Source organism: Hevea brasiliensis, chromosome 7, assembly GCF_030052815.1.
Source record: "Hevea brasiliensis isolate MT/VB/25A 57/8 chromosome 7, ASM3005281v1, whole genome shotgun sequence".
Lineage (NCBI taxonomy): Eukaryota > Viridiplantae > Streptophyta > Magnoliopsida > Malpighiales > Euphorbiaceae > Hevea > Hevea brasiliensis.
This window is the reverse complement of record NC_079499.1, coordinates 37,005,709-37,028,307: the sequence shown is the minus strand read 5'-3', so window position 1 is coordinate 37,028,307 and position 22,599 is coordinate 37,005,709. Positions and strand designations below refer to the sequence as shown.

At 36.9% G+C, this 22,599-nt stretch overlaps 1 protein-coding gene across 5 annotated transcripts in view; it reads left to right on the top strand.

Moving 5' to 3' along the window:
- Positions 1–22,599, top strand: part of LOC110662130 (CBS domain-containing protein CBSCBSPB3) — a 53,326-nt gene that overhangs the window by 17,595 nt on the left and 13,132 nt on the right. For all 5 annotated transcript variants that reach the window (XR_002496260.2, XM_021821012.2, XM_058150072.1 and 2 more), the window contains 2 exons: positions 21,934–22,040; positions 22,125–22,255. Coding sequence is in view for 4 of the 5 variants with exons in the window: in XM_021821012.2 (XP_021676704.2) it covers positions 21,934–22,040; positions 22,125–22,255 (238 nt within the window). In the remaining variant the exon portion in view is untranslated. The remainder of the gene's footprint in view (positions 1–21,933; positions 22,041–22,124; positions 22,256–22,599) is intronic.

The window sequence follows — 22,599 nt, the reverse complement described above, 5'->3', positions numbered from 1 at the left end:
GGAGCCTCTATATGTCTACGCTTCACATGACCAAACTACCTCAATCTCTTCACTCAAATTATCCTCAATTGGCACCACTCTTACCTTTTCTCTTATACTCTCATTACGGACTTTATCTAATCTAGTATGATCACTCATCCACCTTAACATTCTTATATCCGCAATTCTCATTTTAGACACATATGGCTTCTTCAATGTCCAACAATTACTATCATATAATATGGCCGGTTGTATGGTTGTACGGTAAAATTTTTCTTTTAACTTATTGGGAATCTTGCGAGCACATAAAACTTCCGTGGTCTATTTCAACCATCCGGCTTTAATCCTATGACTAACATCCTCCTCACATCCCCCATCTACTTGAAGGATTGAGCTGAAATATTTAAAGTGATTACTTTGGGGCAGTACTACTCCATCCAAACTAACTCCTTCCCTATCACCAGTTTGGCCTTCACTGAACTTGTAATGCATGTATTCTGTCTTCGTTCTACTTAACTTAAAACCTTTTTGACTCTGGTGTACTTCTTTAAGGCTCTAGCTTTGTATTGACTCATTCTCACGTTTCATCTATCAAAATTATATCATCTGCAAACATCATGCACCAAGGGATACTCTTTTGTATATGTTTCATCAATTCATCTAGAACTAATGTAAAAAGGTAAGGGCTTACAGCTGAGCCTTGGTGTAATCTAACTGAGATAAGAAAATCTCTTGTGTTCCTTCCCACTGTGCGCATAATAGTAGTTGCTCCTTCATACATATCTTTCAATACTTGTATGTACCTAATAAATACCTTTTTTTGTTCTAATACTCTCTATAAGACATCTCTTGAAACAATATCATAAGCCTTCTCCAAATCGATAAAAATTATATATAGATCTTTCTTCACATCTGTATATTTCTCCATTAAGCTAGTAATGAGAAAGATCGCTTCCATAGTTGAACAACAGGGCATGAAGCTAAATTGATTGGGAGAGATAGAAGTGTCATGACGTGTCGATTTTCCACAACTCTCTCTCGCAAATTCATAGTATTGCTCATGAGTTTAATTCCCCTATAGTTTGAGCAACTCTGCATATCTCCCTTATTTTTAAAAATAGGTATTAAAATACTCCTCCATTCATCAAGCATTTTCTTTGAGTTTAGAATTTTATTAAACAATTTAGTTAACCATGCTGCTCCCACATCTCCTAAACACTTTCACACTTAAATTGGTATTCTATCGGGTCCATAAGCTTTACTCACTTTCATTCTTTTAAGTGCTTTCTTTACTTCTGAAGATCTAATTCTTCTAGTGTAATTCACATTCTTTTCTATTGCTCTGTAGTCTACATTTATGTTATTACTACTTTGACTATTATTAAAAAGATCATCAAAATAAATTTTTCATTTTTTTTTTAATTTCCTCATTTTTCACCAATATTTTTCCTTTTTTATCCTTAATACACCTAACATGATTGAGATCTTGACATTTCTTCTCTCTCCTCGTTAATTTATAAATATCTTTCTCCCCTTCTTTAGTTTCAAGTTTCTCATATAACTTTTTAAAGGCCTGCGCTCTTACTTGACTAACTGCCTTTTTTGCCTATTTTTTTGCTATCTTGTACTGTTTATAAGCCTCATTATTATCACACTTAGGTAATTTCTTATACCATTCTTTCTTTCTCTTCACTGTCTTTTGTACTTCCTCATTCCACTACTATCTCTTTTTCGAGGGTGATCCATGTTCTTTAGACTCTCCAAGTACTTTTCTAGCTACTTTCTAATCTTTGATGCCATTTGTATCAACATACCATTGGTCTCCACATTCAACTTCCATGCTTCGGATTCGAGAAGCTCATTTTTGAATTTTACTTGCTTTACTCCTTTGAACTCCCATCACTTTGTTTGAGCTACAATATTTCTTCTAGTCTTAGTGGAATTATTCCTAAACTTGACATCCAAGACCACTAACCGATGTGGACTTGCTAAAGCCTCTCCCGGAATAACTTTGTAATATTTGTATAGAGCTCTATTTGTCTTCCTGGTTAAGAGAAAGTTAATTTGGCTTTTATGTTGTCCACTTTTGAAAGTTACTAAATGCGACTTTTTTTATAAAGTAGGTATTTGCTAGTATTAGATTGTACGCCATGGCAAAATTCAGGATGTTTTTTCTTTCCTCATTTCAGCTACTAAAACTAAAACCTCCATGAACATTCTCATAACCTTACCTATCACTTTTAATATGTCCATTCAAATCTCCATCGATGAGAATGTTTTCAATAATTTCACAAAATGATTTGCACTCAGTTTAATGCACAGGTCAAAATTTTAAGAATTGATAATGGGACAGAGTATATGAAGAAAGTTTTTCGATCTTATTTAGATTCACATGGAATCCTACATCAAACTAATTGTGTGAATGGTAGTGCACAAAATGAAGTGTCTAAAAGAAAAAATAGACATTTACTTGAAGTTGCTAGATCCCTTATGTTCACAATGAATCTTCCTAAGTGTTATTGGGGGGATGCTGTTATTTGTGCAGCATATCTTATCAATCAGATGCCCCTTCACACATTAAACTTTAAATGTCTTTTGGAAGTTCTTAAATGTAAGAGTTCTTATACTATTCCTCTAAAAGTGTTTGGGTGTGTTTGCTTTGTTCATATGTCACTTGTCGGGAAATTAGAACCCAAAGCAATAAAATGTGTGTTTGTCGGTTATTCTAGTACTCAAAAAGGGTATAAGTGTTATTATCCTCCTTCAAGAAAATATTTTGTAACCATAGAGGTCACTTGGAACCTCCTTCTAGTTACCTCTGCAGGAGGAGAATAATAAGGAAGAGATCACCTTCCCTACTCCTTTTCAGGCGGAGATTCTTAGACTTAAACCTAATTTGAGTAGGGAGAATAAGAGTAGTGAGGATAAGCCAGTTGCTCCTTAACCTACAGAGAGACTGAATAGAATGGATTTAAGAACTTGTCGTGATAATACAGATACAGTCATTGAGCATGATACACCTAATTAGTCAGAATCTCTGGATTCAGCTCCTGCGCATCTTGAGCCTGAAGAATTATGTGGTAAGATCCCTTTTTCTAATACTCGATCTGATTCTTCTGTTGATGAGAAAAGGGGTTAGGGCTTGCACCAAGCATCCTATATCCAAGTTTGTCTCTTATGATTCTTTATCTCCTTTCTATAGAGCCTTTGTTTTGTCTGTTTCTTCTCTTTCTATCCCACAGGATTGAAAGAAAGTATACCTTGATCCAAAATGGAAGGTTGCCATGGTAGAAGAGATGAAGGCTTAGACAAAAAATGAGACGTGATCTTGTTGATCTTCCATTGAAAAAGAAACTGGTTGGATGCAAATGGGTGTTTATTGTGAAGCATAAAACAGATGGTTTCATTGAAAGATATAAGACCAGGCTAGTGGCAAAAAGCTTCACTCAGACATATGGGGTAGATTATCAAGAGACCTTTACCCCTGTTGCAAAGATGAATACTATCAGGATCTTATTGTCATGTGCCGTAAACCTTGAATGGGATCTATAGCAGTTTGATGTTAAAAATGCTTTTTTGCATGGAGATTCCTCCAGGATTTGAGGATGAAAAGACTAAAGGAAAAGCGTGTAGATTGAAAAAGGCATCATATGGCTTGAAGCAGTCACTAAGACCATGGTTTGACGGGTTTAGTAAGGCTATGATTTCTTTTGGGTACTATCAAAGTAGTGTTGATCACACTATATTTATGAAACATCATAGAGGAAAGATCACACTGCTTATTGTCTATGTTGATGATATAGTTGTAGCAGGAGATGATAAGGAAGAAATTGCATATCTAAAGGAACACTTGGCCCAGGAATTTAAAATTAAAGACTTGGGTAAATTAGGTCCTTCCTGGGAATAGAAGTAGCTAGATCAGACAGAGAGATTTTTATTTCTCAAAGGAAGTACATATTGGATTTCTTAGATGAGACTAGCATGTTGGGATGTAAACTAGTAGAATCTCCTATTGAATCAAATAATAAGTTGCAAGCAGGAGTTGGGGAGTCAGTTGACTAGGAGATATCAGAGATTAGTTGGGAGATTGATTTATCTCTCTCATATTAGATCAGACATAGCATATGCTGTAAGCTTAGTGAGCCAGTGCGTGCATGATCCTCGAGAACCTCACTTAGAGGCTGTCTTCCGCATCTTAAGGTATTTAAAATCTGCATCAGGAAATGGACTTCTTTTTTCAAAGTATGGCTATCTCCAAATAAAAGCCTTTACAGATGCAGATTGAGCTGGATCTCTTGATGATAGGAGGTCAACATCAGGTTATTGTACCTTTGTTGGTGGTAATTTAGTCACTTGAAGAAGTAAGAAGTAGAATGCGATAGCGAGATCCAGTGCAGAAGTAGAATACAGAGCTATGGCATAGGGTATTTGTGAGTTATTGTGGTTGCGGAAATTGATGGAAGAAATGGGACAATTAGAAAAAAAAAACAGATTGTCCTTGTTCTGTGACAACAAAGCTGCTATTAGTATAGTTCATAATCCAGTTCAACATAATCGGACCAAGCATATAGAGATTGATTGACACTTCATAAAGGAGAAAATAGTGGATGGATCTTTGTGTCTCATGTTACTTCAAAGGAACAAGTGGCCGATGTGTTTACTAAAGGATTAAGCAGCAAATCATTCCATACTTTGGTCTGCAAGTTGGGCATGTGTAACATATATAAATCAACTTGAGGGGTAGTGTTGGAATCCTGTGTTTTATTCCCTGTGGGAGTCTCTCAATCATTGTAGAGTTTCTATGTAATTGTAATTGCCTTCTTCCTTCTGTAATTAGTCTTCTAATGTATCTAGGTTTCTATTTTTAGTTCTACAATTATTGTATAAATAGGAGCAAGTGTTTAGAGATCCCAACATGATCATTTCCTATAATAACAATGTCATCAACATAAACAATGAGATAAATGCACTTATCATGGCCATTATGGTAGAAAAATACTGAATGGTCAGCTTCACTCCGAGACATTTCAAATTGTTGGATTAATCGTTCAAACCATGCTCTCGGAGATTGTTTCAAGCCATATAAAGAGCGTCGTAGGCGATACACCAAACCAGACTCCCCCTGAGCAACAAACCCTGGTGGTTGCTCCATGTAATCTTCCTCAGCTAGCTTGTCATGTAGAAAGGCATTTTTGATATCTAGTTGATGAAGTGGCCAGTGATGGATGGCAGCTAAGGAAATAAGAAGGCGAATTGAGGCAATCTTAGCCACAGGAGAAAATGTATCACTGTAATTGAGGCCAAAGATTTGAGTATAGCCCTTTGCAACAAGGCGAGCTTTAAGTCTATCAATTTGGCCATCAGGCCCCACCTTGATTGTATAAACCTATCGACAGCCAACAGTAGATTTGCCCTTCGGTAGTGGCACCAAATCCCAAGTGCTATTGTTATGGAGAGCAGCCATCTCTTCAACCATTGCATTACACCATCCTGGATGTTCCTGTTATGGAAAGTCAATCACTATATTATTTCTCTGTATATTTTGTATTCTGTATTCCTATTTAGGATTTCTTATTTAGGATTTCTTCCTAATTAGTAGAACACAATTATAGGAATCAATTGTATATATATAACCATGTACAGATTAATTGAAATCAACGAGAATCATCTCTTTCTACATGGTATCAGAGCAGGTCATCAATCTAGGGTGACTATTTGTTCTTACTACCCAGCTCAGGAGAGACCTTGGTCGCCGATCGGCCGTTTCAACCCCGATTAACATCGTTGGCGTCGTCTCAACCCCCTCATTCCACCACTGTGTGCTGTTGCCTGATCCAGTACACCATTAAAGGACTTCTGAGGTTTGGCTCTCAGATCCTATTTCGGTATTTGCTTGATTTGTGATTTTGGATTATTTTGCTGCTATAAGCACTTTGGATTAGCGTTTCGGTTAGTTTTCTTTGTCTCAACAAATGGCAGACAATAAGAATGTTATTTCTGATGTGATTCCGGTGATGACTAAGATCACGGAACACAAACTTAATGGTTCGAATTACCTGGAGTGGAGTAAGACTGTTAGGGTCTATTTGCGTAGCATTGATAAGGATGATCACCTTACTAAAGATCCACCCACTGATGATACACGACAAACTTGGCTAAGGGAGGATACTCGGTTGTTTTTGCAGCTTCGGAACTTGATTCATAGTGAGGTAATTAGTTTAATTAATCACTGTGAATTTGTTAAGGAATTGATGGATTACTTAGATTTTCTGTATTCTGGTAAAAGGAATATCTCCCGTATTTATAATGTTTGTAAGGCATTCTATCGTGCTGAGAAAGATGATAAGTCTCTCACGGCTTATTTTATGGATTTTAAACGGGTATATGAGGAACTTAATGTATTGTTGCCTTTTAGTCCTGATGTGAAAGTTCAAAGAGCCCAACGGAGCAATGGTCATTATGAGTTTTCTTGCAGGCCTTCCTTCGAGTATGAGGCGCTAAATCTCGATTCTCTCGATTACGAGATTTCCTCTTTGCATGAAACGTTCACACGGGTCCTTCGTACAGAGAGTACTCAATCTTCACAGCCTGCCAGTAGTGCTCTTATTAGCCGTAATCCAAATGGACAACAGGGTAATAGAAGAGGAAGTAGAGGAGGAATTACAGGCAACAGAAGTAATCAGCGTAATGGAGAGGCTAGTTCTAATTAGGACTCAAGAGGTGTCATTTGTTATTATTGCCACGAGCCTGGCCATACAAAATATAATTGTCCGCAACTTCGAAAGAAAAATCAACGATCACAGATGGCAAATATGGCAGCAGAGAATTCTACAGTATCTTTCTCTGAGAAAACTATTTTGGTATCTGCAGATGATTTTGCACAATTTTTCCAGTATCAGGCATCTCTAAAGCCTACCAGTTCCCCTGTCACTGCGATCGCTGAGTCAGGTAAATCCACTACATGCCTTGTGTCTTCCTCATCCAAATGGGTTATTGATTCTGGTGCGACAGATCACATGACAGGTAATTCTAGTCTTCTATCTGCTTTTCAGTCTAATCTCACTTCCAACACTGTTACTTTAGCTGATGGTTCTACTTCTTGTGTCATGGGTTCTGGAACTGCGAACCCAACTTCGTCAATTTCTTTGTCTTCTGTTTTGTGTCTACCAAAATTCTCTTTTAATCTACTTTCTGTTAGTAAACTTACTCGTACCTTAAATTGTTCTGTTTCCTTTTTTCCTGATCAGTGTTTGTTTCAGGATCTTACGACGAAGCAGATTATTGGTAGAGGACGCGAGTCAGGTGGTCTCTACATTCTGGAAAATCATGTACCGCGGTCGCTTGTTTGCTCCAGTACCTTAACACCTCTTGAAGCTCATTGTAGATTGGGTCATCCTTCTTTGTCTACCATGAAGAAGCTGTGTCCTCAATTTCAGTCTTTATCAGTACTAGAATGTGAGTCGTGTCAGTTTGCAAAACATCATCGTTTGCCTTCTGTGTCTAGAGTCAATAAACGGGCTTCATCCCCTTTTGAGTTAGTTCATTCTGATGTTTGGGGTCCTTGTTCTGTTACTTCTAAAACTGGATTTCATTATTTTGTTACTTTTGTTGATGATTACTCTCGTGTTACCTAGTTATATTTCATGAAGAATCGTTCTGAGTTGTTTTCTATCTTTTGTGCCTTTTGTAATGAAATCAAAACTCAATTTAATATTTTTGTGCGCATATTAAGAAGTGACAATGCCAAAACACTTTTCAGCACAATTTCAGTCTTATATGACACAAAATGACATTCTTCATCAGTCTTCCTGTGTGGATACCCCATCCCAAAATGGTGTGGCCGAAAGAAAAAATCGGCATCTTCTTGAGGTAACTCGTGCTCTTCTTTTTCAGATGAAAGTACCTAAACACTTTTGAGCGGATGCAGTTTCTACGGCATGTTTTTTGATCAATCGTATGCCGTCTTCTGTCCTTAATGGGGATATTCCTTATACTGCTTTGTTTCCTACAAAATCTTTGTTCCCTATTGAACCCCGTATTTTTGGTTTTACATGTTTTGCGCGTGATGCTCGTCCACATGTTACTAAATTGGATCCAAAATCTCTCTAATGTGTCTTCCTTGGGTACTCCCGGCTCCAAAAAGGGTACCGTTGTTTCTCTCCTATTCTTAATCGTTATCTTGTTTCTGCAGATGTCACATTTTTTGAGTCCACTTCATTTTTTCCTCCATCATCTGTGTATGAGAGTCAGGAGGAGGAGGATGATCTCTTAATATATACTGTCCAACCAATGTCTAGTCCTCTCCCACACTGCCTTCATACGTCTCTAGACCTAATCGACCTCTCGTTGTTCATGTTTATTCCAGGAGATTGGAGATTCCTGACTCAGATCCTCCACCAGCTACTTCGTTGGGAGATCCTGTACCTCATACTGATCATGATTCTGATCTAGACTTGCCCATTGTTCTTCTTAAAGGTAAACGTTCATGTACTTACCCTATCTCTTCTTTTGTTTCTTATAATCAATTGTCTTCTTGTTCTCGGTGTTTTGTTACTTCTTTAGACTCTGTTCCTATCCCTAATACTGTTGGTGAGGCACTGTCTCATCCTGGCTGGTGTGATGCTATGAAAGAGGAAATGGAGGCTTTAGATGCTAATGGTACATGGAAACTATTGCCTTTAATCTTGGTAAGAAAGCTATTGGTTGCAAATGGGTATTTACTGATGAGTAAATCCTGATGGTTCTGTGGCTAGGTTAAAAGCACGCCTTGTAGCAAAAGGATATGCTCAGACATATGGGGTTGATTACTCTGATACTTTTTCTCCTGCAGCTAAACTTACTTCTATTCGCTTATTTATCTCTTTAGCAGCTACATATGATTGGCCCCTGCATCAATTGGATATCAAGAATGCTTTCTTTCATGGTGATCTTCAGGAGGAGGTGTATATGGAGCAACCACCTAGGTTTGTTGCTCAGGGGGAGTTGGGTAAAGTTTGTAGGCTTCGGAAGTCTCTTTATGGCTTGAAACAAAGTCCTAGGGCATGGTTTGGGAGATTCAATGAAGCGATCAGAATTTGGTATGCAAAAGAGTAAGTGTGATCACTCGGTATTTTATAGGCAATCGAGGTGGTCTAATTCTCTTGGTAGTCTATGTGGATGACATTAACATCACTGGGAGTGAATCTGCAGGTATATCATCTCTTAAAACTTTCCTCCAAACTCGATTTGCACCAAAGACTTGGGATTGTTAAAGTATTTCTTGGGTATCGAAGTTATGAGAAGTAAGAAGGGTATTTTCTTGTCTCAAAGAAAATATGTCGTCGATCTATTGACAGAGATAGGAAAATTAGGTGCTAAGCCTTGTAGCGCACCAATGACTTCAACTTTACAATTGTTAGCAGGGGATAGTGAGTTGTTTGAAGATCCAGAGAGATACAGGAGATTGGTAGGAAAATTGAACTACCTTACAGTCACTCGTCCTGACATTGATTATGCTGTTAGTGTGGTAAGTCAGTTTATGTCTTCCCTAACTGTTGCTCATTGGGAAGCCTTGGAACAGATCTTATGTTATCTGAAGGGCGCTCCAGGAAGAGGTTTGCTATATGGTAATCATGGGCATTTGAATGTTGAATGTTTTTAAGATGCCAACTGGGCTGGATCTAAGGTTGACAGGAGGTCAACTACTGGATATTGCGTTTTTATTGGAGGAAATTTAGTGTCTTGGAGAAGCAAGAAGCAGAGTGTAGTTTCTCGATCTAGTGTTGTATCCGAATACAGAGCCATGGCACAATCAGTATGTGAGATAATGTGGATACTTCAATTACTAGATGAGACAGGTTTTAAGACCTCCCTGCCTGCGAAATTGTGGTGTGATAATCAAGCTGCTCTTCATATTGCTTCTAATCCGGTGTTTCATGAGCGGACCAAACATATTGAGATTGATTGTCATTTTATTCGTGAAAAGATTCAACAAAAGATCATCTCAACAGGACACATCAAAACTGGAGAGCAGTTAGGAGATTTTTTCACAAAAGCTCTAAATGGAGCTAGGATTGACTACATTTGTAACAAGTTGGGCATGATTAACATCTATGCTCCAACTTGAGGGGGAGTGTTATAGAAAGTCAATCACTATATTATTTTTCTGTATATTCTGTATTCTGTATTCCTATTTAGGATTTCTTATTTAGGATTTCTTCCTAATTAGTAGAACACAATTATAGGAATCAATTGTATATATATAACCATGTACAGATTAATTGAAATCAACGAGAATCATCTCTTTCTACAGTTCCAAAGCTTCTCTAATAGTCTTAGGTACAGATACATTAGACAAAGTGGTGACAAAAGCATAGTAGGAAAGAGACAAACGATGATAACTCACAAAATTGTAAATAGGATGAGGATTTCGAGACGAACGAATGCCTTTTCGGATGACAATGGGAGGAGTAGCATCGTTTATTGAAGGCGAGATCGGAATAGGTGAAGATGAAGGAGAGTGAGAGTCACTAGGAGCCAGTATTGTACCTGTACCAAGCAAATAAGTATCAATGGTGTTAGTGGGAGGATTAAGACGTTGTGATTAGACGTGTAGAGGTGGTGGACTGATTGGTGGTGAAGGAAGAGTAGGAACTAGTAAGGCGGTGGGAATGAAAACCTTAGATGCGGTGTTGGAGAAAAAATAGGGAGATGTTTCAAAGAAGGTTACATCAGCTGACACAAAGTATTTATTTGTAAGTGGATTATAGCATTTGTAATCTTTTTGAAGTCTAGAATATCCCAAAAAGACACATTTTATTGATTTGGGCTGAAGTTTGTTTTTGCCAGGAGTGTGATCATGAACAAAACAAATACAACCAAATACATGCAGGGACAACTGATGGGCATTTTGGTCGGGAAACAAAATGGAATGAGGACTTTGATTCTGCAAAATAGAAGAAGGCATTCGGTTAATTAAGTAACAAGAAGTAAGAATAGTATCTCCCCAAAAAACTAAGAGGAACATTATGGTGAATGAGTAAAGTGCGGACAGTCTCAACTAGAGATGACGATTCTTTCGTTCGGCAACCCCATTTTGTTGAGGGGTCTAAGCACATGAAGTTTGGTGATTAATTCCCTGAGAAGATAAGAAATGAGTAAAGGGAGTAGACAAATATTCTTTTGCATTGTCACTATGAAGTATTTTAATAGAAACACAAAATTGATTACGTGTTTCAGTAGAAAATTTTTGAAATATAGAGAATAATTCAGAACGAGTTTTCATTAAAAATAGCCAAGTGCAACGAGAATAATCATCAATAAAAGTAACAAAATAATGAAATCCCAAAGTGGTACTGACACAACTTGGATCCCAAATGTCTGAATGGACAATTTCAAACATGGACTTAGACTCGCTTGGGAAAGGAAACACGACTTTGTTTTCCAAGTTGACAGGACTCACATTCAAAAGAAGATAAACTAGAAAGACTAGGAACTAATTTTTGCAATTTGGCAAGACTCGGATGACCCAGACGATTGTGAAGAAGATCAGCGGAAGTGGTAGAGGCAAGAGCAACTAGAGAATTTGAAGCAGAAAGATGGTAAAACCCTTGTGACTCATATCCTACTCCAATCATCTTTCCCGTACTCCAGTCCTGCACAACAACAGAGTTCGCTGTAAAGGTGAAAGAGCAATTGAGATTTTTAATCAATTTATTAATGGAGATTAAATTATATGGGCATTATGGAGTGAACAAAACTGTGGTTAAAGGAATAGATGGAAAGATTTTTACGGTTAAAGGAATAGATAGAAAGATTTTTACTTCTTCTATGCCCTTAACTAAAGTTTGTGAACCATTAGCCAAAGTAACTTTAGACAATCGGAGAAGAAACTAGAGATGAGAAAAGACTTTTGTTACTAGATATATGATCAGAAGCACCAGAGTCTAGGACCCATGGACCAGTGAGCAAAGACTGTATTAGACAAGCAAATGAATTACCAGAATGAGCACTGCTAGAAGATTGCTGTTTGGCTGTTTGATATTGCAAATGATCATTGTAATTAGCTCCAGTTAATAGGATAGAATTTGACACCTGATGCTTTCCATTAGGTAATGGAAGAATATCATTTTCACTGGATTGAGCTATATGAGCAGTTGATTGGCCCAGATTATTTGACTAAATGGGGCGTGGTGGTCGACCATGAAGGGCCCAAGTGTGATTATTCTTATCACAATAAGTGTGACATCCCTTGCCCGTCTACAATGTAGTCGAGCAAGATATGTCACACAGTGTGCTGGAATACCATATCTTATCTCATTTATATATTTCTCATTTCTTAATTAATTTATTTAGGATCACTATATGAAATTTATGAAATTGATATCATTTATATCATTTATTGAAAATTTAAATTTATTGGAGGTTTCGAAAATTTTACAGAAAATCTGGCAAAGTGCTGGTTAAAAATAAAAAAAAAAACAGTTCTTCGGAACCTGTAGAAAATATTCCCAATAATTGTTCAAATCCACAACTCCAAATATCACATCAATTCTCAACAATTTCTCAATTTGTCATTCATTCAATTCATATTATAATCATACTCAAATCATAAATAAATACTCAAACTTTTATTTATAAACACAAATTTACAAGTAATTACATTAATACAAAATTACATTACAGAAGTTTCAAATATACATGATAAAATAAAAGTTTAATTACAAAGTTTGCAAAATTACAAAGTTTGCAAAATTACAAAATACAAAATGTAACCTAGCGTCTTACCAATGTACTGTAGCTGTGAGTTGATACAGGACACTCACAAATCTGATCCTAACCCGGACTAGGGTCTACTGGAATCACGCTCTGTATCTCCAGTACCTACGCGTGGCAAAAGTAACACGCTAAGCAATATTGCTTAGTGGTACCAATAATAAAATAAAAAGAACTAAAAAGAAATAAACATGCAGTGTGTATGTTGATTTCTCATATGGACAAATTTTTGATAATTATTTATAGTATTATTTATTTTGTACTTTTTTTTATATCAATAATTGATTAAAATTTATCAATATTTATTTTTTTTTGTTGCCCAAGTAACCTATACCAATTGACTGGATTGGATAATGGGTAAACTAGCACTGGGTACTAAGTACCTCGGGTCGTCACACCATCGGTCACTTTGTGTTTCCCGGTATGCAACAGAAAGCTAATAAGCTGTAATAAATATTAGGCACAAGGCCAGTATCACAGTAGTGTCAGAATGGCTAAAAGCCATAAAATCACAGAATGACCATTTAAGCCATGAATCACATAATAACATGATGCCATATGCAGTACTGCTAACAAAACCCTATTGACATGCCAGCCTATCCAAACCAATCACACTAGGCCTACTAGGGCATTTAACATTTTTAATTATGCAATTCTTTGAAATTGAAATTTAATTATTACTATTCATTCCATTAATCAACTAAAATATTGACTTTTTCATAGACAATAGGTATATTGGTTCCAATATCCCCAACATACCACATTTTGCTTTCTAAAATTGTTGGCATTGGTTGCTAATACCATTATAAAGCTTAGTGTTGGTTATTTTAAAATTTTCAGATTTCAAGCACTAACTTTACTGTTCTATTGGTTATTTGTACAGTAGGAATTTGATAAAATTCTCTTCATGAAAGTTGTTCTTTTATGTGTCTTCTTTAATTTCCTTTTTGAATCACTCAATTTGGAGTTTTCTAGCTCAAGATATGCTAATTTGAATAAAGCTGCCCGGATTGGTATCTGCCCAGAATTTCTGGGCAGAATCCCATTCTACCAGATTTGGTAGTTCAACTTTGGCTAACAATTTCCTTTGGTTAAGTCCAGAATTAGAGTTTGTGTTCTACATGAAAGTTGTTGTAAATTGTCTAAGCTTTTCATTGATATAAATTTCAGGTCAATTGGACGTTTCTACATTGAGTTTTGACCAAATGAATGAACACTGTTCATTTGGTCATTTTGTCCAAGCAGAATGTATACTACTCGGATTGGGTCAATTTTTAGGGCTACTTGGTTTGGTTTTCTGGGACAAGTTTCTTCATCAAAATTGTTGTATTTTGTGTCTAATTTAACCTCCAATTGGCCTTGCACCAATTGGAGTTACCTAGCTTGAGTTATAACCCCAAGAGTACACTGGACTCATAGGGTCCAGACTGCACACTTAGGGCAGTCCACTTCTTTACCTTACTTAAGGTCACAATTCACTCAATTTCCTGTTCAAACTATAACAAATGGTCATTAATTGACCAATTAAACATCAATGGAGTATCAATTCAAAAAAACCCTACTTAGCTCAAAACCCTTGTTATGGAAAGTCGATAACTATGTTATGGAAAGTCAATCACTATATTATTTCTCTGTATATTCTGTATTCTGTATTCCTATTTAGGATTTCTTATTTAGGATTTCTTCCTAATAGTAGAACACAATTATAGGAATCAATTGTATATATATACCCATGTACAGATTAATTAAAATCAATGAGAATCATTTCTTTCTACTCATCTCTTTGTACATGGTATCAGAGCAGGTCATCAATTTAGGGTGACTATTTGTTCTCATTACTTAGCTTAGGAGAGACCTTGGTCGCTGACCGACCGTTTCAACCCCGATCAATATCGCCGGCGTCGCCTCAAACCCCTCATTCCACCACTGTGTGCTGTTGCCTGATCCAGTATACTATTAAAGGACTCCTGAGGTTTGGCTCTCAGATCCTATTTCAGTATTTGCTTGATTTGTGATTTTGGGTTATTTTGCTGCTATAAGCACTTTGGATTAGCATTTCAGTTAGTTTTCTTTGTCTCAACAAATGGCAGACAATAAGAATGTTATTTCTGATGTGATTCCGGTGATGACTAAGATCACGGAACACAAACTTAATGGTTTGAATTACCTGGAGTGGAGTAAGACTGTTAGGGTCTATTTGCGTAGCATTGATAAGGATGATCACCTTACTAAAGATCCACCCACTGATGATACACGACAAACTTGGCTAAGGGAGGATGCTCGGTTGTTTTTGCAGCTTCGGAACTCGATTCATAGTGAGGTAATTAGTTTAATTAATCACTGTGAATTTGTTAAGGAATTGATGGATTACTTAGATTTTCTGTATTCTGGTAAAGGGAATTTCTCCCGTATTTATAATGTTTGTAAGGCATTCTACTGTGCTGAGAAAGAGGATAAGTCTCTCACGGCTTATTTTATGGATTTTAAACGGGTATATGAGGAACTTAATGTATTATTGCCTTTTAGTCCTGATGTGAAAGTTCAAAGAGCCCAACGGAGCAATCGGTCATTATGAGTTTTCTTGCAGGCCTTCCTTCAGAGTATGAGACTGCTAAATCTCAGATTCTCTCCAGTTCTGAGATTTCCTCTTTGCATGAAACATTCACACGGGTCTTTCGTACAGAGAGTACTCAATCTTCACAGCCTGCCAGTAGTGCTCTTATTAGCCGTAATCCAAATGGACAAAAGGGTAATAGAAGAAGTAGAGGAGGAATTACAGGCAACAGAAGTAATCAGCGTAATAGAGAGGCTAGTTCTAATCAGGACTCAAGAGGAGTCATTTGTTATTATTGCCATGAGCCTGGCCATACAAAATATAATTGTTTGCAACTTCAGAGGAAAAATCAGCGATCATAGATGGCAAATATGGTAGCAGAGAATTCTACAGTATCTTTCTCTGAGAAAACTATTTTGGTATCTGCAGAGGATTTTGCACAATTTTTCCAGTATCAGGCATCTCTGAAGCCTACCAGTTCCCCTGTAACTGCGATCGCTGAGTCAGGTAAATCCACTACATGCCTTGTGTCTTCTTCATCCAAATGGGTTATTGATTCTGGTGCGACAGATCACATGACAGGTAATTCTAGTCTTCTATCTGCTTTTCAGTCTAGTATCACTTCTTCTACTATTACTTTAGCTGATGGTTCTACTTCTTGTGTCATGGGTTCTGGAACTGCGAACCCAACTTCGTCAATTTCATTATCTTCTGTTTTGTGTTTACCAAAATTCTCTTCTAATCTAGTTTCTTTTAGTAAACTTACTCGTACCTTAAATTGTTCTGTTTCCTTTTTCCTGACCAGTGTTTGTTTCAGGATCTTACGACGAAGCAGATTATTGGTAGAGGACGCGAGTCAGATGGTCTCTACATTCTGGAAAATCATGTACCGCGGTCGCTTGTTTGCTCCACTACCTTAACACCTCTTGAAGCTTATTGTAGATTGGGTCATCATTCTTTGTCTACCATGAAGAAGCTGTGTCTTTAATTTCAGTCTTTATCAGTACTAGAATGTGAGTCGTGTCAGTTTGCAAAACATCATCGTTTGTCTTCTGTGTCTAGAGTCAATAAACGGGCTTCATCCCCTTTTGAGTTAGTTTATTCTGATGTTTGGGGTCCTTGTTCTGTTACATCTAAAACTGGATTTCGTTATTTTGTTACTTTTGTTGATGATTACTCTCGTGTTACCTGGTTATATTTAATGAAGAATCGTTCTGAGTTGTTTTCTATCTTTTGTGCCTTTTGTAATGAAATCAAAATTCAATTTAATATTTCTGTGCGCATATTAAGAACTGACAATGCTAAAGAATACTTTTCAGCACAATTTCAGCCTTCTATGACACAAAATGGCATTCTTCATCAGTCTTCCTGTGTGGATACACCATCCCAAAATGGTGTGGCCGAAAGAAAAAATCGTCATCTTCTTGAGGTAACTCGTGCTCTTCTTTTTCAGATGAAAGTACCTAAACACTTTTGGGCGGATGCATTTTCTACGGCATGTTTTTTGATCAATCGTATGCCGTCTTCTGTCTTTAATGGGGATATTCCTTATACTACTTTGTTTCCTACAAAATCTTTGTTCCCTATTAAACTCCGTATTTTTGATTGTACCTGTTTTGTGCGTGATGTTCGTCCACAGGTTACTAAATTGGATCTAAAATCTCTTAAATGTGTCTTCCTTGGATACTTTCGGCTCTAAAAAGGGTACCGTTGTTTCTCTCCTACTCTTAATTGTTATCTTGTTTCTGCAGATGTCACATTTTTTGAGTCCACTCTATTTTTCCCTCCATCATCTGTGTATAAGAGTCAGGGGGAGGAGGATGATCTCTTAATATATACTGTCCAACCAATGTCTAGTCCTCTCCCACAGCCTATTCCTTTTGTCTCTAGACCTACTCGACCTCCCTTTGTTCATGTTTATTCCAGGAGATTGGAGATTTCTAACTCAGATCCTCCACCAGCTACTTCGTTGGGAGATCCTGTACCTCATACTGATCATGATTCTGATCTAGACTTACCCATTGATCTTCGTAAAGGTAAACGTTCATGTACTTACCCTATCTCTTCTTTTGTTTCTTATAATCAATTGTCTTCTTGTTCTCGGTGTTTTGTTACTTCTTTCTATTCCTATCCCTAATACTGTTGATGAGGCACTGTCTCATCCTGGCTGGTGTGATGCTATGAAAGAGGAAATAGAGGCTTTAGATGCTAATGGTACATGGGAACTATTGCCTTTGCTCACTGGTAAGAAAGCTATTGGTTGCAAATGGGTATTTACAGTAAAGGTAAATCCTGATGGTTCTGTGGCTAGGTTAAAAGCACGCATTGTAGCAAAAGGATATGCTCAGACATATGGGGTTGATTACTCTGATACTTTTTCTCCTGTAGCTAAACTTGCTTCTATTCGCTTGTTTATCTCTTTAGCAGCTACATATGATTGGCCCCTGCATCAATTGGATATCAAGAATGCTTTCCTTCATGGTGATCTTCAGGAGGAGGTGTATATGGAGCAACCACCTGGGTTTGTTGCTCAGGGGGAGTTGGGTAAAATTTATAGGCTTCGGAAGTCTCTTTATAGCTTGAAACAAAATCTCTTTATGGCTTAAAACAAAGTCCTAGGGCATGGTTTGGGAGATTCAGTGAAGCAGTACAGGAATTTGGTATGCAAAAGAGTAAGTGTGATCACTCAGTATTTTATAGGCAATCTGAGGCCGGTCTAATTCTCTTAGTAGTCTATGTGGATGACATTGTCATCACTGGCAGTGACTCTGCAGGTATTTCATCTCTTAAAACCTTCCTCTAAACTTAGTTTCAGACCAAAGACTTGGGATTGTTAAAGTATTTCTTGGGTATAGAAGTTATGAGAAGTAAGAAGGGTATTTTCTTGTCTCAAAGAAAATATGTCCTCGATCTATTGACAGAGACAGAAAAATTAGGTGCTAAGCTTTGTAGCACACCAATGACTCTAACTTTACAACTGTTAGCAGGGGATAGTGAGTTGTTTGAAGATCTAGAGAGATACAGGAGATTGGTGGGAAAATTGAACTATCTTACAGTCACTCGTCCTGACATCGCTTATGCCGTTAGTGTGGTAAGTCAGTTTATGTCTTCCCCAACTATTGCTCATTGGGAAGCCTTGGAACAAATCTTGTGTTATCTGAAGGGCGCTCCAGGAAGATGTTTGCTATATGGTAATCATGGGCATTTGAATGTTGAATGTTTTTAAGATGCCAACTGGGCTGGATCTAAGGTTGACAGGAGGTCAACTACTGGATATTGCGTTTTTATTGGAGGAAATTTGGTGTCTTAGAGAAGCAAGAAGCAGAGTGTAGTTTCTCGATCTAGTGCTGAATCCGAATACAGAGCCGTGGCACAATCAATATGTAAGGTAATGTGGATACTTCAATTACTAGATGAGACAGGTTTTAAGACCTCACTGCTTGCGAAATTGTGGTGTGATAATCAAGCTGCTTTTCATATTGCTTCTAATCCGGTGTTTCATGAGTGGACCAAACATATTGAGATTGATTGTCATTTTATTCGTGAAAAGATTCAACAACAAATTATCTCAACAGGACACATCAAAACTGGAGAGCAGTTAGGAGATATTTTCATAAAAGCTCTGAATGGAGCTAGGATTGACTACATTTGTAACAAGTTGGGCATGATTAACATCTATGCTCCAACTTGAGGGGGAGTGTTATGGAAAGTCAATCACTATGTTATGGAAAGTCAATCACTATATTATTTCTCTGTATATTTTGTATTCTGTATTCCTATTTAAGATTTCTTATTTAGGATTTCTTCCTAATTAGTAGAACACAATTATAGGAATCAATTGTATATATATACCCATGTACAGATTAATTGAAATCAATGAGAATCATCTTTTTCTACTCATCTCTTTCTACAACCCTAAATTCCCAATTTTGAATTCTTGCATTTCTACTCCTAAATCAAGTTTTAACCTTGAATTCATATCAAGGGCAGCCTAAATACCACATTTATTCAAAGGAAACAATCAAAACTCTACCCCTCACATGGCTGTCGAAAATTGAAGGACATCAATCATGCACAATTTGTTTAATTTCTCTCAAATTCACACTAAATTTACACTCCCAATAATGCATACATAAAATTTTAAAGGGTTAATTGACACTAACCTTATGTGCCAACCCAAGCTTGACAAACTCCTTTGTTTTCACTTCTTTTTGCTGCTCAAGTCTTGCTGTAGTAGTGATGACCAATTTTTGTGAAGGAAAGATGGGGTTTTGAGGTGGTTTTGTGGGTGGAATCAAGCTCAATCAAAGCTTTCATGGAGGTTTCTCTCCTCTCTCTCTCTCTCTCAAGCATTTCGGTTGCCCAAGGTTAAAGGTAGCTGTTGATTTTTTTTCTTTTTGTTTTTATCTTGTTTTGTTTCATTTTTATCCCTTTAGTCATTTTGTTAAGTTGTGATTGGGTGGAAATTTTTAATTACATAGGCATGAGGTCATAATTATCAATTTAACTCATTTTATCTTCTTTTCTTTTCTACTCATTTTCAATTTAATTTTTAGCAATATTTATTCATATTTTGTCATAATAATTATTTATTTAACTGGACAAGTTGACAAAAAATCATCTCTGAAGACGAAATGACCAAAATGCCCTCCGTCTGGCTTATTGAGCCAAAATCGTCTGTACTGATTTAAAAATTTTTCTAAGCATTTTCTTAATATTCTAATGCCATCGAAACCTCAATGACTCTTCTCTGGAGTATCAAAAATTATTTCACGAATTTTCCCCCCTGGTTTAGAGTTTCTAGTTGTGAAAACAGCAACTTCCCATTAGGTTACCCATCGCTAAGGCACCGATTCATTTAACTTGGTTGTATTTTATTTTTAAAATTTTTCTTTGATTTTTCTTATTATTATTTGAGTTATTTATAACTCCTCACTCTAGTCTAGATATAGTTTCAGATATTCTGGCTGTAAGGATCGAAACCGATCACCGGAACAATATAATGTAGGGAATGGCTACAGTGAGGGTGTTACAATAAGTGCAATGAAGCCTTTTACCCTTGCCTCTCTAATAAATATCCTGTCTCGGTTGGTTTTCACTTTGTACAGCAAAAACTGAAGATTCAATTTCGGAGAAATTATTCTTATTGAGTGAGATGCGTAGAAGCCTGGGAGACACATGTTCTAGAGTGGGAATAACCGGACTAGTTAATATCTGGTCTCTACTAGAATCAAGGTCAAGTCTTAGCCCAATTAATGCCAAAACGATGAAGAACCTATCCCGCTGTTGCTCAAAAATATTATCAGTACATGGCATGATAGAATTAAATTCATCTTTCAACAATTCTACCTGTCCCAAATAACTTGACATATCTTGTTGATTTTGCTGCAGATGAACCTTATCTGATACTAATACGCTGCACATCATTTGTATATAAGGTTTTCGCCTTAATTCAGACTTTGCAATAGGTTTTACAAGACTGAAAAATATTAAATAATTTTGGGTCTAGAGAATGCATAATCTTAGTTCAATTAGCTTTATTTGTTAAAGCCATATCTATAGCATTTTTAACCAAGTGGTCATCATACCCCTGCCCCATAAACCATAATTCCAGGTGCAGCCCAAGACATAATTTTGACTTCCTACTAATTTAACAGTAGTAATAGCTGATGAATTACCAATGGAAGAAAATATGGGTTTGAGAATCTTAGAACCTGTGTTGGATATGGGTGTGAGAATCTCAAAGGCTGTGTTGGAGGACTCCTCAATCTCAGACATGTTGGCAAGAGAAGCACACTGAAATGTTGCTCATAAATATGTCAGAAAAGCCTATCGTATGAAGAGGTAGTGACAAAAAAGTGAGAAACAGGTGATAGGAACAGCGTGGTTGAGGTCGCCTGAGGCCGGCGAGTCGACGGGAAGAAGCGCGTGAAGGCAAATGTATTGGAGTCTTTCGCCGGCGGTCAGTGGAGAGGCCGATCCTGGGTTGGGTAATCCACTAGGCTAGGCTGTGATAGCCACGGACTCCCAGAAAGTAACTGGAAAAAGAGGGAAAGTTCCTCCCTATCAGGACTTTGTTTCAGATTTCAAATTAGACCTATCGATGGCTCTAATACCATGTGAGAAAATAGAACAGAAGAAGAATATTGAGAATGATTAAAGAGCTTAATTATTCCCTCAAGCTAATGGTGTCAATTGATAATCTGTACAGGACAACTGAATAGGAAATATAATCCTAATTAAATACGTAATTATAGCCACGATTATAGCACCTAAATATATTCACACAATCACTACAGATACACATATCCTAGCTGTTTATGGTACATATCTTAACAAGGTGTTTACCTCATTTCTACCCCTGAACCTTTGTCAGTTAATTTGTCTGCTTCATGCTTATTATGCATTTGACATGGACAGGGAGCATCTTTTAATGTCTTATTTAAATCCGTATACATGCTAGTTGTGTCAATCAATTAACGTACCATGGCAACTAAATAAATGTTAAGACAATGCTTGGTTAGTGAGTGATACAAGTGAAGTTCTCATAACTCTTTATGATCATTGTTCATTACCATTATTTTTATTTCTCTTTTATTTTAATTATAATTTCAAAAATTTAACTGAGGTATGTTGAACCTTGCAAGGTTGAAAATAGCTCTGGAGCAGTTAATGATGTAGCAAACACAATGATGCAAAAGTTCTGGGATTCTGCCCTAGCTTTAGAGCCACCTGATGATTGTGATACTCAGAGGTTGTTACTGTTACAAAATGATTTTATCTTGTGACATGGCTATTGCTGTAACTAATGCTGTAGGGTGTTGGATTTTGATTTTAGTGAAATGTCAGCAATAATTACCTCAGATGGGACTGATGTTGGGAAGTATGCTTATCCATCCCTTGGTGTTGGCAATTCATTTGCCTTCAAATTTGTGGATCCTAAGGGTCGAGTACATCGTTTCAATTGTGGTATGTGTGTTTCAAGGCTATATTTTGATTGGCAATACTTGTTTAATATGATGTTCCTGTTCATATTATTATTGTGGTATTGGGTCTGCATGTACATGTGCATGTCATGAACTCATGATTTATTACTTTTGCCAAAAATTTAAACAAAAAAAAAAAAAGAGAAAAAGATGAGTTTCATCTTTTAAACAAGTAAGATGGAAGCTTAAGGCAAAACAACTCTAAAGTTCTAATAAATTGTGGCATTTTTATCTTGTTCGAATTCCAATTAAGAGGGTGTTTGTCTTAGGTTATAAGCAAGTTTGACCAGCTTATAAGCTCTAAAATTAAGTTGATCTTTTTTGGGC